This window comes from Polypterus senegalus, chromosome 14, assembly GCF_016835505.1.
Source record: "Polypterus senegalus isolate Bchr_013 chromosome 14, ASM1683550v1, whole genome shotgun sequence".
In the NCBI taxonomy this organism is placed as follows: domain Eukaryota; kingdom Metazoa; phylum Chordata; class Cladistia; order Polypteriformes; family Polypteridae; genus Polypterus; species Polypterus senegalus.
Genome location: NC_053167.1, coordinates 66,985,427 through 67,005,142, shown reverse-complemented (window position 1 = coordinate 67,005,142; position 19,716 = coordinate 66,985,427). Strand labels below are relative to the sequence as shown.

The following is a 19,716-nucleotide window of genomic DNA, read 5'->3' as shown; positions in this document are numbered from 1 at the left end:
AAAAATAAAGGTGAGAGAAGATAAAAGCATGATTAGCTTTCTCAAGATCGCTAGAAGATAAAAAAGGCTTCATCTTTCCTAATAGACGAAGCAGGAAAAAGCAACTCTTGACTACAGAATTAACCTGTTTCTCAAAAGAGAGGATACTGTCAAAGATAACACCAAGATTACGGACTTGACCAGCGGGTACACATACAACTGGTGGTACGTCAGGGGAAAAAAAAGTTGGGAGTGAAAGCAGAAAGGGAATCTGCAGTTGCAGTTACACTTTAAGAAGCATAAAGGCAAAAAAAAATCTTTTATCCATTTATGAAAATAATCCAGAAATTAAAAAAATATCCAATTTGTGTTTGCTTTGACAGCACAATGATGTGACCAATCCACTGTCAGTTGCAGTCATTTTAACTTGTAGTGTCACATATTTGAATGAAGGAGCTGAATTGATGGCCTTTTACTAAAGCACCATACATAACCCAGATAAATAAAGGAAGGCTTTGCATTCATACACAGATTGCAATGAACATGGCTGCAGTTGTGCGTCCAGCCACCCATCCTCTTTAATAAAACCCTTGTGTGCGTCCAGGTGTCCGTGTGTGTATGTCTTCTGGTGAACTGCGCATGCGCGGGGCCACACAGCACGTGTTCAGTCCCTTCCTGTGCATTCCCTGTGCAGAGAGAGAGACAGACAGTCAAACACACACACACATGCCTGCGTGCATTGTTGCAATGTTACTTTTATTGGTTGTTTATTAAATTACAGATTTTTCAAATGTTCATTTTTTCCCCTGTGCTTAAAACTCATTAAAAAAAGAGTTTTTAGCGAGTGGGTCATAAGGCTATAGCGCAAATTCTTGCAGTGTTAGTTTTCTCTGTTGTTCAAGGTTTTCTTAGTGTTATTCAATTTTTTTACATTTAGTTTACTATTACGCTGTGCTTTCTATGGTATAGTTAACTATATTTGTGCTTAAAAACTTAAAAAAATATATATTTACATACAGTTCATATGGTCTGGAACGGATTCATTGTATTTACATACAGTCCTATGGGGGAAATGACTTCGGTTCATGACCAAATCAGGTTTCAACCAGAGTTTTGGAACGAATTATGGTCGTGAACTGAGGTTCCACTGTATTACCGTCAGACAAAATTACAGGAATTTTACGGAAATACAAACCAGTATTACTGAGGGAGAAAATTAAAGGCACACAATACAGTGACACATATTACAGCCACATACAAGGTCCCTTGCCATTTAATATAGACTGTTCCTACTAATGTTTATGCACTACTGTTCTAGCGGCCGTTATTTTAATGGGCTTAATGTTTAGTCTATTTTATAATCAGCTTATCCAGATCTGGATCTTTGGGAAAGTTTGCCATCCTGGCCACCCTCACTTGTCTGTCTACAATGGCAATGAAATGAACTGTTTCATATGTTCATTACAAAGTAAAATTTATTTAGCTAGTGTTTCAAAACATCCACATTTCCCAGGAGCTTTGAAACATGAGGCAAATCTGTAAGGATACAACATGGAATTCAGTAATGGAAGCACATAATCTTTGAGATGTTCAGCACGGCTTTTAACACAGAATACTTAACTGCAGAGGAATGATTCAGCAAGAACTATATTTATGTTGTTTGCCGTGTTTTTGAAATCAAATTAATGTTCATTATTATAAAAACTAAAATGTGCATAATATGTTGAAAGCACAAACAACACATAGGTGAATGGTACAGAAGTATTTGAGTTATTCATTAAATATTAGCCCTCCATAAGTGTTATTAGCCAGCTAATGTCTCCTGCATGCGCTGATGCCATCTAACAACAGCAAATGTCATGAACTTCACAAAGGGACTTTCTGACAAACCTGAGCTGAAAAATGTTCTGCTCTAAAGCAACTTTAAAGGGTTTATGTAAATGAAAACATCATGAATTATTTTAGTATTCACATGGCAATGGACATAGTAAGAGTTGATTTTTTATTGCTTTTCTACAATGTTTATTTTTAAGTTCATAGAAACTGTAACTGAATACATTTAATATGTGCACAAGGTAGTCCATGATGATTGTAGATTTGTTTATAGACTCTATGCTGAAATCCTTCAAAGCCAACAAAATCCCTTCCATTTTTGGTTACACCACTAGAACCCCATAGGCAAACCACACACAAAATGAAAGCTCTGGACAGTATATTCTTCATATGTTGAGGTATGGAAATTTTAGGCTTTCTAATTTGTATTCAATTATCAAACCACCATTGTTAATATGTAAAACAAAAAAATAATTAACAAAACATCCATCCATCCATTATGCAACCCACTATATCCTAACTACAGGGTCCCGCAGGGTCTGCAGGAGCCACTCCCAGCCAACACAGGACTCAAGACAGGAAACAAACCCCGGGCAGGGTGCCAGCCCACCGCAGGGCAAATACACACCAAGCACACACTAGGGACAATTTAGAATCACCAATGCACCTAACCAGCATGTCTTTGGACTGTGAGAGGAAACCGGAGCACCCGGAGGAAACCCACACAGACAAGGAGAGAACATGCAAACTCCACGCAGGGAGGACCCGGGAAGCGAACCCGGGTCTCCTTACTGCGAGGCAGCAGTGCTACCCACTGCGCCGCCCTAACAAAACATTAGGTGTATATAAAAAAGATACCCACATACAAAAACTAAAGAAATACCGTTATTTTAACATAAGAGTTCGGTACAATGAAATAAAATTAAAGGAAAAAAATGGTAATATTTCAAAACATTTCAATTCCTGGTGGTGGTACGCCAAGAAAAAAGGTTGAGAACTTCTGTTCTAGAGTTTGAAATGGTAAGAGGAGATCTGAAGTTGGAGAAGCTGCCTGACTAAACAAACAAATTAACTGAACATGTGAGGAAAGGGTAGAGTGAAATAAGACATGAGAAGATAGCTGTGTACGAGTTTGGTGCCAGCTGTTATGTATCATTCATGACCCAATAGTTATAATATGTGTGATATTTCAAGTCTGGAGAGAGAATTACGGGATGAATTTACAGAAACCTAGATGTGATGGGAGGCAGTGTGGCTTATTAAAGCTGAGCTCTTGATACCACAAGAAGCCACTCAGTTTTGTTTGTGTTCAAATGTAGGATGCTAGCAGATGTCATTGCTCTGACAGTAAGTGACCTGTGTGATGTTTTCTTCATTGAACAATGATAGAACAATGAGTCACTTCCAAATCAAACATCCAAGTGAAAACACAGATATTCACTAAACTAGGAACAAGCAGATAACCTTAATAGACTCCACAGCAGAGTGACTGCATAGCACAGAGTTTGCCACCTAATGCAAGTGATAACATCAACCAGAGAGACAGGATCTCCTCTCATCAATTGTACTGGCAGGGAGAAGGGCTTCAGAAAGTCAGCAGGAAGCAGGCCATTCCCAATGTGAACAATAGCTGCTTGTATTTAAAAATAGCTGAGCAGAAATGGTGCATTGTAGAGTTGTACAATTTGGGGCAGTCACAAGTAAGCCACTGTTTTAAAAGGGTTGCTCTTTCAACATTGAGGTTAATAGGAACAGAATTAATGGACAGTGTGTGTGTGTTTTTGTGATGAGTAGACGTCCACAAATCAAGTGGATAGTCTGTAAAGAGATAAGAATCAAAAAGCATCACTTGGAGAATAGAAAGAAGGTAGCAAGAGATGAATGTAAGTATTTTAGGAGGGAGGATACTGTGGAGAGTGGTAGTGGAAAGGCAGGAGTAGAGAACTTTGATCATAGATACCCTGAAGTGTGGCATCATTATTGCAATCAAAAGGAGGATGAGAGGTTTTTTGTTTTTATTTTTTTTCAGATTTATGCTGATCAACTTGCATGTTGTATCAGAAAGTAAAGAGCAGATTTCTTTATAAATAACAAGCATGTAGGTTTTGCAGTTCAATCTGTGTATCCATTAGGGAGGTTGGCCTCTGTAGAATTTGGTCTCTTTAACTAATGGTAACATTAAATATCTGCCTGCCTGCCTCAACTCAGCCGATAAATGGGATAAAATGCTATGAAAGTGTATCTTGTTTTAATGTTTGTGGTAAATAAGTACAGCTGAAGAAACTCCTTGAGAAACAGAAGAAATCTGTGGTCTCTTTTGCCAATTCACAAAGAAAGCATGGAGTGAAATGGTTATTTTGGTAAAGTGGCTGTTTTCAGTCTTGTCTGTTGAGACAGGTTTTTTCAGGGTATGTCTACTGTTTTATAAATCTTAAAGTCCCTTTTCTCTGGGAAATCATTGAAATTTGCTGAATACATTCCATCCATTCATCCATCCGCTTCCGCTTATCCGAGATCAGGTCGCAGGGGCAGCACCTTGAGCAGAATACATTTGTTCAGAAAAAATAATATTAATCAGGACAAGTTTACATAGTTTACATTCTCTCCTTTGGTAAAAGCATCCCACTTCTTTTTCCATGAAACTTATTACAAACTCAGGCCGTTTTCTAGAAACATCCAATTCTCAGCCTCATTTTAGCTTGTTAAATGCATTAATTTCCAGATATTTCTACCCATGAAATCCTATAGCATTTTCGTAGGTCCAGCTTTTGATTATTTAGGCCTTATTCTATGAAGAACAGTACGATTTAGGAATAAATGCCAATTATGCTCACATACACCGATAAGCCACAAAGTTAAAACCACTGAATTGATTATCTTGTTACAAAGGCACCTGCACAGGGGTGGGATAAATTAGACAGAAAGTGAACAGTCAGTTCTTGAAGGTGATGTGTTAAAACAGGACAAATTGGCAAACATAAGGATCTGAGGAACTTTGACAAGGGCCAAATTGTGATGGCTAGACTACTGGGTCAGATAATCTCAAAAACAGCAGGTCTTATGAGGTGTTCCCAGTATACAGTGGTTAGAACCTACCAAAAGTAGCCCAAGGAGGGATAACCGCCCAAAGCTCACTGATGTATGTGGAAAGCGAGATGGCACTGGCCTCTTTCAGCATGTGAACTACCACACTGCAAAAAAGGTTCATGGAATGGTTTGGGGAGCAAGACAAAGAGTTGAAGTTGTTGACTTGGCCTCAAATTCCCAGGATCTCAATCCATTCAGTGGGATGTGCTGGAAAAGTAAGGTCCCACTTTATAACTTTCATGACTTAAAGAGATATGCTGCGAATGTTTTGGTGCCAGATACCACAGAAAAACCTCAGAGATCTTGTGGAGTCCATGCCTCGATGGGTCAGAGCCATTTTGGCAGCACAAGGTGGACCTACACAAAACCAAGCAGGTTGTTTTAATGTTGTGGTGTAAATTATTAAGTGCAGTAGTCTACAATCACAAACCTTAAGCAATGTAGTTCATTTTTGTGTATGGCAGGAGCAGCTTGACTTGAGAGCAACCAGACATGTGATGTGCTTTGGGAAAGAACTGCAAAAGTGGACAAAAACCTTTGTAGACAGTCAGGAGGAAGGAGTGGAGAGGAGCATAGGAGGGTGAACAATTGAAAGACGGGAAGCTGAGTGTCATGGCGGGGCAAAAGATACTGTAGGAATTAAGGAAGGGAAAAGGCAGCAGAGAACAATGAGGGCTTAGCTAGAAATTATGAGAAAAGAGTCGTCATTGGGGACAATTCAATGAGAAGTCAGAAATAATAGCAGTAGATGGAAATAAGAAAGCAGGTAACAAGTTTAATCTTGTTAGTTCCAAATCCTGACCACCTCTAATGGCTGAATTAGTAAACTGTGCAGTTAATTACATTTTTTTCAGTATTCTAATGCAGTCAGTTCAGATTTTTATATAATTGTTAGTTTTTAAAAACATATTACTGGATGTATATATAAGTATTGTCTCTTTTATTATAGCGGCTGAAATATTGCAGAAAGTTGGGCACTCAAATTTAAAGCTGCAAATGGTGAGTTTTCTAATTATTTCTAAATTTTGAGTTCTATATTATTATTCTATATTTTTGACTTAAATGTTTCAGAGGCAAAGCATTTTTATAAAACCAAGTGACAGTAATGGCATTTTATTACAGTTTTCATCTTTGAAAATTACATTTTTGTGGTTTATGCCAACTTTAGTTAATTATTTCACTTATTCCAACTTGCATTCAGTTATACTTTTTTTTTGTTGAACGTCCTGTTTGAACGTCCAGTTCAGAAATGCTTTGTTGTCCACACCAACATAACCCTCTCATACCCAAGTAATCCAGTTCAGAGTTGTCAGTAGTGTTCTGCATAATGTTCAGTAAAACATATTTTATAATTTAGCATATACAGTGTACCACTAAACTTCAAGAACATCTGATTTTACAGTTTAAGTAAAAATAACAAGTTCTCCAGTCATACCAACAAGCCTAGTTTGTAAAATGAACAGTTATAATATACCATTCTGAAACCTCCTTAATTCCATTCTGGGTGACTGGCTGCTGGAGATGATCAATTCTCCCTCATACTAAAACCTACAGAGCCTCAAATTATCTAATGCCTATAGTTTTAGAATGGGGAGAAAAACCTACACAGACATGGGGGTAAAACATACAGACTTCACACAGTCAGCATGAGGCAGCAGCATCTCCTCTGTATCTTTTGTGTTGGTGTGCCACCCCTAGCAATAACAAGGTGCTTCTCATTATAATATTTAAATATAGAAAGTTTAAATATTGTTTTTCTGTAATTCCTAACATTATTCTGCTGTACATTTAATGTTGTAAAGTCATGGATGTCCATGGACTTAAAATAATTAAAAGTGGACCATAGAAAGAGACTGCAAATTGAATACCAGTGTTATGTATCTTGGTATGCAAAGTAACACTTAGAAACATTACAGTATGAACCAGTCCATGGGTGCATGATGAGGGTGCAGTCCACACTGATTATGTTACATGCAGTAAAAGCCCACATAGCTGATCAATATTATGTTGATTTGTTTGCTATTTGTGAAAGTCAATCATTGAAAAAAGAAATGAAAATGTGGCGACCATCATTGTTCATGAAAGTGCCCCTGCTTATGCCACATGGGTTGCAAAGAGATACCACTCTGATGTTTACATTAATATGTCAGACTCAAAACCTTTTACATCACTTAGCACAGAGTGTCTTTTTATTAGGGAGCTTTGGTTAGGTATCAGATTTTGAACTCTTATTGCACTTTGTAAAATTGGTTCTGAAACACACTGTGTTTATGATACCAATAGAAAGGGACTTATTTAGGTACTGCTATTTTTTTATAGCTCTATGTTGCAACATATTTAGCAATTGTCAAGCATCTATTGTATGTTCAGGAAGGTTCAAATATTGCTGGTCGCATTTATTTGTACAGTTTATATGATGTGCTCTTCTCTGTAAGGGGTTTTCTATGGGTACGTTTGGTTTTCTCCCCTACCCAAAGATGTGCATGTTAGCTTGACTGGCAACTCTAAATAGGCAGACGTAGGAATGTGTGCACATGTGTCAGTCAGTGTGGAGGGATAATAATTTCAGTACTGCTGCAAAATAAGTTGAAATCCAAATATTGTTTGTTTATTACATTTAACAAGTTAATTCTCATTCTTGCAGGACCTCTTTCACTGGCAGATTATGGATGGAAATCTTACTCAAAATATCAAAACTTATTTTCCACTTATAGGCAAGTATTAAAACACATGATGAGTTACTGTCCTTTACTGTATATACAGTATTGAATTAAAAATGCTAAACATGAAATAGTAAAATACAAATACAAACTGGTAGAAGGACAGAACTGTAAGACATCAAGTTTTTTTATTGATTAACAAAACGAAAAGTGTTTATTAAGTTTACAAGTTTTTATTTCAATAATCACATATATTTTTAATAATTACGAGAATAAGAGTACTGTATATAGCAGGAACACTTAAGTGTCACTCACTTTTCTCTAGTCTTTAGTAATTATACCTGGTGACAGCAGCCCAGAGTGTTTCTAGCTCGCCCATCCACACATGGAGGAGTGACTGGTAGCCTTTGGTCTAAAGTGGGGCTCAGTTCTGTGCAATAAAACACAAATTCAAGCAGCCATTAGTAATTAGCCATTTGTTACAATTGCCTTCATTACATCTTTAACAATGTGTAAAACTAACTGACGTCAATTTAAAGAATTAAGTTCTCACAAAGTAAGCACACAAGATGCTGACTTAAATTAACATTTTATACAGTTTTTCTTCACATAAAATATAACAGTATTTGTTGTCCCGAACACTCTGTATCTTTTAAACTAAATGAAATACTAAAGAAAAGGATTCTGAGTGAACAGAGATGTTTTTAAATCATTGCTTTCTTTATTACATTAAAAATTTTATCCAACTCCCCTATCACCTGCATGAAAAAGTAATTCCATCCTCATAGTGTCATTACTGTACTTGATTTCAGCACTGTTTGTTGCAATAAACCCAAACGCTTCTTCTAATTTGGTATCAGTCGGACACATCGCTTTTTGGGAATTTTACTGTCCTCTCTTATTTGAACAACTGCTTTACTCCAGAGTCATTGTTAGTTTTACAAGCATGAACTACTCATTTCTGATGCAATTCATGTTTATATTTAATGTTTTTGGGGCTCATTTTATTATAAATCTATTCTGGGCATTTCTGACTGAGATAATCTGTTTCTGACATTTATTTTTCATTTGGAGACCTTATTTAAAACTTTATAATTTTTAATGTTATTTTTGAAGTCATTTTGAGGCTTTTGTGACACTCGTTACCTTAGTAACACATCCCATAATGCTTTGGGATGGTGTGATGTCATCATTACAGCAACTACAGTATATGAAAGTCTCAACTTGTTGCTCTAGTTCATCTAAGATTTATTTATTATCTTTTGTGAAAATTTGGTATAGGACTTTTGCTCTGTACTTTGATTTTCTGTTAGCGTGTCTGACCATTTAAGCAAAGAAATTGTCGATGGCTAGAAACAGGCATGAGATTGGTGGTTATTTTAGTATGTGATGCATATACTGATTTTAATAACTATGAGATGTGCTGCAGAGTTAAGCTAGGCCAGTACAACAGTGACAAGACTAAAATTGGAATTATCTAGATTTTCTGTTGCTGTATTAAATGTATTGATTTAATGTTTTCATCTGTTGTGAACAGGGCATGTCCAAATAGCACAGGTCCCTCAACGTAATGAACCAGACTCACCAGGGGAACTTAATTTCAGTTACATATTCAGCCTGCTGGAAGGCCTTGGTTACCAAGGATTCATTGGTTGTGAATATAAACCAATAAGTAAGTAAAGAATATATTTAATTTTGCAAGAAATGCTGAATTCAATTTTGCAGCTTTGATGTGCAGCCATATGAAAAACTTTGGGAACCCCACTTAGTTCTTTGGATTTTTGTTTTTCATTGGCTAAGCTTTCAAAGTAGCAACTTCCTTTTAATATCTGTCATGCCTTATGGAAACAGTAGTATGTCAGCAGTGACATTAAGTTTACTGGATTAACAGAAAATATGCAGTATGCATCATCACAAAATTAGACAAGTGCATAAATTTGTGCTCCACAACAGAGATTTTACATCAATGCTTAGTTGAGCCTCCTTTTGCAAATATAACCGCCTCTAGACACCTCCTATAGCCTTTGATGAGTGTCTGGATTCTGGATTGAGGTATTTTTGGCCATTCTTCCATACAAAATCTCTCCAGTTCATGTAAAATTTGATTGCTGCCGAGCATGGACAGCCTGCTTCAAATCATCCCATAGATTTTCAATGATATTCAAGTCAGGGGACTGTGACGGTCATTCCAGAACATTGTACTTCTCCCTCTGCATGAATGCTTTTGTTGATTTCGAACTGTGTTTTGGGTCAGTGTCTTGTTGGAATATCCAACCCCTGCATAACTTCAACTTTGTGACTGATACTTCAGGAACATTATCCTGAAGAATTTGTTGATATTGGGTTGAATTCATCTGACCCTCGACTTTAACAAGGGACCCAGTCCCTGAACTAGCCACATAATCCCACAACATGATGGAACCTCCACCAAATTTGACAGTAGGTAGCAGGTGTTTATCTTGGAATGCGGTGTTCTTCTTCCGCCATGCAAAGCACTTTTTTTTGTGACCAAATAGCTCAATTTTTGTCTCATCAGTCCAAAGCACTTTGTTCCAAAATGAGTCTGGCTTGTCTAAATGAGCATTTGCATTCAACAAGTGACTCTGTTTGTGGCGCGAGTGCAGTAAGGGCTTCTTTCTCATCACCCTGCCATACAGATGTTCTTTGTGTGAATTGCGCTGAATTGTTGAAAGATGTACAAATACACCATCTGCAGCAAGATGATCTTGCAGGTCTTTGGAGGTGATCTGCGCGTTGTCTGTAACCATTCTCACAATCCTGCACATATGCCGCTCCTGTATTTTTCTTGGCCTGCCAGACCTGCTGGGTTTAACAGCAACTGTGCCTGTGGCCTTCCATTTCCTGATTACATTCCTTACAGTTGAAACTGACAGTTTCAACCTCTGAGATGCTTTTTGTAGCCTTCCCCTAAACCCTGATACTGAACAATCTTTGTTTTCAGATCTTTTGAGAGTTGCTTTGAGGATCCCATGCTGTCACTCTTCAAAAGGAGAGTCAAAGGGAAGCACAACTTGCAATTGAGCACCTTAAATACCTTTTCTCATGATTGGACACACCTGTCTATGACGTTCAAGGCTTAACGAGCTAATCCAACCAATTTGGTGTTGCAAGTAATCTGTAATGAGCAGTTACATGCGTTCAAATGAGCAAAATTACAAGGGGACACAAATTTTTGCACAGCCAGTTTTTCACATTTAATTTAATTTCATACAACTAAATACTGCTTCACTAAAAATCTTTGTTCAGAAAACGCCCCAGTACTCAGATGTTCCTAGGAAATTAAAGACATACCACTGTTATCTTTTTTGTTGAAAGTAAATTATTATTCAGGCTGAGAGGGGTTCCCAAGCTTTTCATATGGCTGTAACTTACAGAAATATTCATGTTGATACTGTTCATTTTCTAATAATTAAAAAAAATCTGTATATTTTAGGTTAGAGTCAAATATTTTATTTAAGAGTGAAAAATTATTTATTAAATTGATGATTATTATTATTAATGTTCTACACTGTGATCTCCTGGGGAAGCAAACTAGACAAACTTGTCAGGTAAGCCAGCACCATCACGGGGCTTTCCCTGGACACACTGGAAGTGGTTGTGGAAAAGAAGATGGTGGTAAAATTAAATGCCATCATGAAAAATCCCCTCCATCTCCTCCAGGATTTTGGCCACTTTTAGCCACAAGCTCATTCCTCACTTTTAAGCATTTTAAGCTGGGGTCGTAACGTTATAAATAATCAAACAACTTATCCCAGCTCTCAACACACAAGGCTACTCATAACGCCATGCCATTCATTGGACTGGCAGGGTTTATTGTGCTTCAGGGTCATGTTTTAGGTATTCACCCAATTGACTCAGTTGTTAGCCACCATAATTAAATTCATTCAATAAGCAGCCAAGGAGACTTATCTGAAGTATATCACTTTAAAGAATTTGAGAAATAAAAAGCATATCACCAAGACGTTACCTCAGGCTTGTGAATTTGCACTGTTCATAGTCATTGTTTATGTTGTCCATTCTAAGGCTATATCTTTCCAGTTATAGAAATGGTAATGAATAAATTAAAATACACATTTAAGCATTCATCTACAGATTGTGTGTTATATGGAAATTTTGCTTTTACCAATAACCCATCTTATGCTATAAATCTGTAAGTCATACATACCTACTTGCAATCGTTTACTGGGTCCAGGAGGTGGTATCTAATATACAGTAGTGTAATATTCTTCTCTCAGTCAGGCTGAGATCTGTGAAGTGTTCCTTTACTACAAGACTAGAATATCCTACACTTACCTTCATTGTCAAAAGCACTGATGAAGAGAGCTTCAGCACACATGGTGTACAGTGGATAGTGGGCTTCTCTTCCACATTAAGATTAGCTGGCATTCATATTCCAGGAAGCAGAGGAAGGGGCTTTTCTTAAAGGGGCAAGTACAGAAAGAGTGTTCAGCATTAACTTCACATCATGGCAGTAACTGTACATCAGCATTTGCTCCTGATGGAAATGTAAGCCGATCTTCAGGAAGGTAAACAGAGAGCCCTTAAAGGGAGGACACAGAAGCAGGCAGACACAGACACAACAATTCAATCAACAATCAAGGTTTATGAATAATAATTACAATAAATAACATCAAAGAACTATATACATACAATAAATAAAATCAAACAACATTCCAAGGTTTAGGAATAACTATATACATAAATAAACAAAAGACAGTTATTTGCAATACAATAAATAAATAAAATCAATAAATGGAATATAAAAGGCAGCATATGTTTTTACAGTGCCATGATCATAATCTGCAGTTGAAGTCCAAAATTAAAAAATAAAAATTGAGGAGGAGGCCTCCCTCTCTGACAACATACAAAGTGCCAGTCACTTATAGAGATTATGCAGGCGTCCTTGTGCCCCTTTAATTAGCATCCTCCAGACCACCATCATGTTTCTGCCTTCTTTTTTCCTCCAGGCTGGTGGGTGCTTCATGTGCCATGGGGAGAGGGGTTGGGGTGGTCCCCAGACAGATCTACTGGGACAGGGAATGAAAAATCCTGGGCGGTAGTCTGCTGTAGTCTAACACACTGGTGGGGGCAGCAGTGGTGGTCTTGGTGGAGGTTGCTGCTGCCCTCGCCTGGTCTCTCTGCCACACAAAGAGCTGGAGTGCATGCATCCTGGTCTTGGCTTTGGTGGTCTGGCACTGGAGCCACTTGATGTAACTGCGTTGGGGTACAAAAGCGGCATGGGTAACAGGTGAACAAACGGCAGTGGGGTCCCACTACCTTGCTCTGCCCTTCCCTTCAGACCGCACCCAAAAGCCCCTCACCTCTTGGCCTCCTGATCTTCTGAGTTGTAAAGGGCCTCAAATGTCAGGTGCACAAGGTCGCCAAAGCCGATTAGCCTTGTCCAGGCGCCTGGCTGACCCGTGTCTCTCCCATTGATGATGGACGGCCATCTTCACCTTGGGAAAGAGCCAGGTGTAGGCCTCTGGGGCGTTTCTGTTGCCTGCCAGCAGGCTATCTGACACCTGGCCACCTTCACATTCCCTTTGGTGGGTTTGCCAACACCATGACTGCATAGCCGAGGTCATGGGTCAGCAACCATTTAAAAGTTTGACCACGGTATTGTCCAAAGTGGAGCTCGATGGCGCTGCACACCAGCTTGGAGTCCCTGGGGTCACCACATGGTGCTCACACGCGATTCCTGACCATCTCGGCTGACTTCACCTTGAACAGCACAGAGCCGGTCAGGTGGTATACCTTGGAGACCTGGAATGCTTTGGCAGAAGCCTTGAGGGTCAGTTCACCAGTGGTCTCGTAGCGGAACTGTGGCACAGGGTTCAAGGTGGATAAATTAGCTAAAGGAAGAGAAAGTTTCAGTACCAGTCAAACGTTGTACAACACCTCTGTTTTATTTCAAACTGAGTCAGTTGAAATGCTACGAATGACCTAAAAAAGATCAGTGGAAAACTGGCAGACATTTACATTTAAAGTTTAGGTTAGCAAAAACTGAAATTAAAGGAAATTTCAGAATATTACAAATCGGCCTTCAGGGAACAACTAATAGGTTACAGCCTACAGATGTTCTGGAACAAGGGACATTGGCTCCAATGGAGAGATAAAGACTAACTGAGCATGCAAAAAGAAAAAAGGAACAAGGGAAGAACAAGATGATAAACCTGCCACCTTTTAGTGAAGTCTATATAAACCAAGCCCAATATTCCAAAAAAATTTTTTTTTCAATTAAACTTTGTGTTATTTAACCTATGAATACTTACATGTCAACACCACAAATGATGCTGGCTCTATTAAAACAACGCAATCAACCAGTATGTCAATTAAAGAAAGAAACCGTTGTTTTAAGAGGAAAACTGCTACTACAAAGAAAGACTCACATAGGAACATTAGTGGCAGTCATGGTAAGGGATACCAGAAACTGTTAATTCTGACACACATGAAAAAAATAAATCAGTACTAGGATTATTAAACATTATATTTAATGTCATTACAACTACCTTGTTACACTGTAATTTGCTATTGTTAACATTATTATTATTATATAATTTAGTGCTTTTAAAAGAAAAAAAAACACTTTCATTAATATGCACAAAAGAAACAAAACATTTTCATTAGATTAAACTACATCTGCTTTATTTGCTGCACACTTCACTATAATCCTTGTGTAGTACCACCTTAATCAGATTACTTATTATAATACTTGCCATAGTATCATTATGTTGTTGTAGCAGCAGCTGGGCCACTTTAAAAAAAACTTGGAACCTGACATTGCTGCTTTAAGGCAGTGAGGTGGGTCTTCGGAACTGAAAATGGAACATTAGCCAGTCAAACCTTACAAGAGTCGTGCAAAAATGAAACATCAGCCAAGGTGCGCGTTTCGGAAAGGAACCCAATCACTGCACAACGCTGCCTGTCAGTCTCCTGAGAAAAAGGCACAAATGTAAGCGGAGTTATTACCAGCATTTACAGTCCCAATTTCCCTGGGTTTTTGTATTCTGACTGCTTTATGATGTATGTGCATGTAGAAAATATAATACAAAGTAATGTTTTTTTTGCATTTAAATAATAAGGGGAAAAGTACATAACTGCAATTCAATACTAAAAACATGTAAAGCTTGAAAGTATCTTGACAAATATAATATGAATTTCACCACAGAAAGTGCGCTGAGGATGCTGCCTCTTTCTAACTCTCTTTCTAACACATGGTATATTTTATCATCAATTAGGAACTGTCTAAATTAATATTGCTTTGCATTTCTTGATTAGTAAAACTTTTAACTGCTTTTTTTTTTTTTTTTAAACCAGATACCACTGAAGAAGGTTTGGGATGGCTGAGACGATACTGGAATTTACATTAAAAAGATGCAACTCTGAATCTGTGATTATTCTAGAAACTTACACTTTCTGACTGTATAGTGGTCCATTAATTAATTGGACTTTTATGCACTTCAGTTGTGCTGTAACAATCCTAAAATAATTAAACAGATCTTTACATACAATACATTGTTGAGGACCCGAGTGTCAGGACCAGGCCAAAGGGACGCCCACGTAACCCCGGGCTGTGGCAGATAGAGGGTCTTTTCCGGAGGGTGGGACTGGACCGTGTGGCTGCCTGGGGGGGTTGCCAGCCAGGATTCTGAGCTGTTTCGTCATGTGGTGGGTGCGGTAACACGCTATACTGGTACATACTCCCCAACCTGACCTAACCTTGCAAAATATTCAGTCCCTTTGAAAGTCTTTACCATTCTCTGGATTTCAAAAGATAGTTAAAAAAAACTAGGAGGCTTTGACACCTGCTCGCTTCGCTCGCCAAACCCTGTGTTTGGTTTTCCACATACACACTTGTAAGATTTTTTTTTTCCTTTAAATTGTTGCTATTTCATTAGTTTCACTTTTATTTCAGAACTTCTGTAAAAACAAAATTTGGAATCTTTTGTGTCATAATATGCTGAATCTTTTAAATGAGGTCTGTGAGACTTGTGTTTAATGACTTTGTACCATAATTTAGGATAGATTTCTCTGTTTGGAATTTCAGCACAGACAGAATGATCCATATCATCAGCAGTTAATAATTTTTTTGCAAAGTAACCAATAAATGCATGTGCGGTAAACCCTGTTTTTGAAATTCTCTGACATAAATTAATTTCCTTTTGTTTGCGTCAATGCGATCTTTACTATCTTTTTTTGATACTGTAGTGAATGACGTAATAAAGTGTCACAAAAGTTCTACTTTAACAATCGGCAACTGCGTAACCCCAAACACAACTTTCTAGCACCCTCTCCAACACCTCCTCCCACGGGTCTCGCCTCCTCCTTACCGCATCAATCAGCACCCAGCTATCAGTCTTCTGTGCTGTACTCTGCCCTTCCTCGATCGGACCGAACAGTCACTTAAAACAAAAAAGGCTTTAGCTTGGCAGGGACGCCACAATACTTTTGACTGTTACTGCTTTCATATTCTGTACCTTTCTCTGCATGTGTATTGCGCCTTGGGTTTCTTTTCTCCGTGCTGCTGTTTCTTCTTTGCTGAGAGCACAGGATCTGCGTGTGCTACGTGACTTTACATGACTGAATGGTTTGCTGGCTTGCTGTGCTCTTATTTGATAAGAAGGGCGTGTCTTGCAAGAATCTTATGTTCCACGTCCCCGCGAGACTGCCCTGGGACAATCTTTTGACACCAAGTCTCATGTTTACGGTCCCCGCGAGACACACCTTGGCCAGTCTTTTTTGTCTCATGGGTCTTTAAAATGTCTTTCGAGAACTTCCGAGAAGATCATGCCTCAATATTTGTAAGTCCTCGTTTTGCTGCAATAACAGCTTTGAGTTTTTTGACGTAAGTCTGAACCAGCTTTGTGCACTGCTGGGGTCTGATTTTGTCCCACTGTTCCTGGCAGATTTTTTGAAGATCATTGAGGTTGGGTAGTTCAAAGAGTGCCACAGATTCTAAGTGGGGTAGAGATCAGCACTTTGACTAAGCCATTTTAGGACTTTTGTTTTGTTTTTGAGCCTCTCCCGTGTTGCCTGGGCCATTTTCTTGGGATCATTGTCATGCTGGAATGTGAATGTTCTCCCAACCCTCTCTTTCACAGTTGACTTGAACAGATTCTCTTCCAGTATTTCCCTGTACAGTATTGGTTCCACCCATTCTTCCATCAGTCTTAAGAAGATTCACAGTCCCTGCAGATGAAAAGCATCCCCACACCATTTTCTGCCACCCTCAAGCTTCACTGTACAGACTTCAGTACTGATATCCACTTTCACACCTTAGCACCGGTACCAAAACAGTACCTAGCTGCTTTGTGCCCCCAACCCACAATCATGCCTCCCTGCCCCTGCCCCATCCCCGTCATACTCTGCATATCTTAACGATACAGGTTTCAGGGTTGCCCCGCTTGAAGTTTCCAGATTACTAACATACAGATATTGCTTCACAGAACGGGGCAATGGGGGGATTATTTGAAGTTGAAGACGAACTAATGAATAGCAAAGTAGGGGGCTCAGGGTTTGGGGTCCCCTTGGATTTCTGATCGCACTGATACACGGTGTAATAAAGCACTTCATATACTATGTCTGCATTATGGCATTTAAAATGAAAAATGGAATAACTGCACAAAAAGTTATTCCCACTGTGTATTGTATTGACATACATTTATTGTAAGTTATTTCAGTTTAACGAAGGCTAAAAATCCTCCTTCTCCTCATCATCAGGTTCATTTTATTATGTTACAGAAATATGAAAAAGCAACCAGAGTATAATGTACTGTTTATTCTGAGATGTCACATTTTTATTTTTGAACCTCACATTGAACCCGATATGCTACTTTTTAAAAGGAGTCATTTTAGACGTTTACTAACTATTCATGATGTAAAGTTTGATGAAATATCTTTTTCTGTCTCCAAACATTGTAAAATTGATGTTATGAAGAGGCATAGCAGGACAGTGTCCGTTATTTAGAAGTTTCTAAAGCAGCAGTGAATTACATTAATTTGATTCTATCATCGCTCTCTACCAGGTTTAGTACCCATTTTCAGGGTTGTTCCAGGCTGGCAGGTTACCCCTGCAGAGGGCAGAATTGGGAAATATTTTTTTATGACTGGATGCCATCCTGACCTCAACCATTATAAATGTATTTTACAACCTGTTACAAAGAACATGCAATACTAATATATAAAAAGAGAGAAGAAATATACAGGAAGAAGTTTATAAATATGTTGTCATTTTTAATTCATCATTTCAGATTTACAATAATATTTATACATACAGATACAAAATGTACATATAATAGCACATACCTATTTCTTGACATTTAGCTAAAGGCCCAAAATGTAATTTATGAACATTTCAGAATGGCCTTCTGTGCGATTAAATATAAGAAGAAATTATTTTACACATTCAGTGTTGTAATTTTATAAGGACTAAAACAGGTTGCATTTACATGCTTAAAAGATCTCCATGCCCTGAAGAAAAGTATCTATTATAATTGTATTGTAACTTAAAGGTACATTCACACAAGACTTCCACCTTTAATTCCAAAGTATTCACTTCCCAAAAACAACTTTAACAACCTGTGTCTTTCAAAAAGAAAATTAAATTATCGGTGCAAATGGAAAAGTGGGGTGTGATTTTCCTTTCACTGTGAGTACAGTAAAGTGAACAGCACGTGTGTGTGTGTGTGAGAATATGAAGTGACAGAGATTTCTCCACAGAACAAAACCGTCATTTTAAATCGCCTTAACATTTCTCTCTAAGAATGTCTACAAAACTGATAAATTCAGGCACTTAAAATTTATGGCTGTCTACTGTGGCTCTAAATTATTTATATATAAAATGAACAATGCTAAACTTCTTTGTATTTGAGAAAATATCTGTAATTAGCAAAATACATTAGCCATGTAAAAAATAAACTTATTTAATAGCTAAGAAAGACAAAAGGCTTCTCATTGATCCAGAATGCTTGATACAATTCAGTCCCATCATTAAAAAGACAATAAAAAAAGAAAATTTCTGTGGCTACCTCTGAAGTCTGCTCTTAATTAATACAGATTTTTGAAAACACATGGGGAGCCAGATTGCCATAATTATATTTTTTAAATTTACAAAAGTATCACTGTCTCTTTGGAAATAAGCAGTATGAACATATACAGTAGTCAAAGTTATTTAAGCCCTAAGCAAAACTTTTCCTCTGAGGTAGTACTTCAATATGCTCTAATTTAGTGCTTTTAAAGATGAAATATTAACATTATTAGTGCTGACTAGCATCACTATAAAGAGTATATTAACCTTAGATTTAACAATAAATTAGAGAAAAAAAAACACCTCTTTCATAGCTATGAAGAAAGTATTCTTGGAAGCTGATTTTTGAGGGAGCACGTTTGGCACTTGAACAGTGTAACAAATCCGTCTGTACACTCATTAAAGGCCCTTTAGTACACAGTAACACTTGCTCACCCCAATAATCTATTATCCCTATTTGTTTATGTCATACCTTACATAATATGATATATAGCCATAATCCTACTGTGGTGTACCATTCCTCCATAACTGTTAAAGAAGTCCTGTCCAGAGATTGAAGCAGGCTGCATTGATGACAGACTCCAGGTGGTGATACATTGACACAAGCTGTGGAGATGGACTGTTGCTAGTTTGAGGTTGAAGGGGCAATGGCTCTCGAAAAACCACTTTTAAGCTCTGCAAAACAAATGATTAAGTTTATAATTAATTTTACTTTAAACAAATTTAGATTATTACATATTTTAACCAATTAATATATCATTAGTAAAGACAAATGGCTCCACCTAAAAATTGGCTTTGTTTCTCAAAAACACCTATATAGAGCAGATATCAAAGTTCCAAAAGCAAGAATAGATATTAGGCAGTCCTTCAAAAGCTCAATGAGCTAAGCTGAGAACTTCCTAACAAATGAAGACAGGAGCTGCAGGCTCATCCCTGTTGCTTTAAAATAGGATATCAAGAGCACAATGGTGTTCAGAAGGACACTGCTGTGTTATCTTAAGCAGGGCTAGATACAGAGAAAGGATTGCTGAAAAAATGTGACTTTTATTTTTGCTACAAAGATCTAATTTGTAAGCTCATTATGTAAAAGTTTCACATCTTGGGTGACTG

General features: G+C 37.8%; 2 protein-coding genes across 7 annotated transcripts in view; one reads left to right on the top strand and one right to left on the bottom strand.

The window, feature by feature from the left end:
• Window positions 1–15,091, top strand: part of hyi (hydroxypyruvate isomerase) — a 43,960-nt gene extending 28,869 nt beyond the window's left edge. The window contains exons 5-8 of the mRNA XM_039735623.1: window positions 5,849–5,898; window positions 7,544–7,613; window positions 9,097–9,231; window positions 14,898–15,091. Of these exons, the coding sequence (XP_039591557.1) occupies window positions 5,849–5,898; window positions 7,544–7,613; window positions 9,097–9,231; window positions 14,898–14,950 (308 nt within the window). The 3' untranslated portion in view covers window positions 14,951–15,091. The remainder of the gene's footprint in view (window positions 1–5,848; window positions 5,899–7,543; window positions 7,614–9,096; window positions 9,232–14,897) is intronic.
• Window positions 15,092–17,222: 2,131 nt separating this feature from the next.
• szt2 (SZT2 subunit of KICSTOR complex) overlaps window positions 17,223–19,716 on the bottom strand; it is a 337,146-nt gene continuing 334,652 nt past the window's right edge. For all 6 annotated transcript variants that reach the window (XM_039735443.1, XM_039735448.1, XM_039735446.1 and 3 more), the window contains one exon: window positions 17,223–19,281. In XM_039735443.1, the coding sequence (XP_039591377.1) occupies window positions 19,138–19,281 (144 nt within the window). In that variant the 3' untranslated portion in view covers window positions 17,223–19,137. The remainder of the gene's footprint in view (window positions 19,282–19,716) is intronic.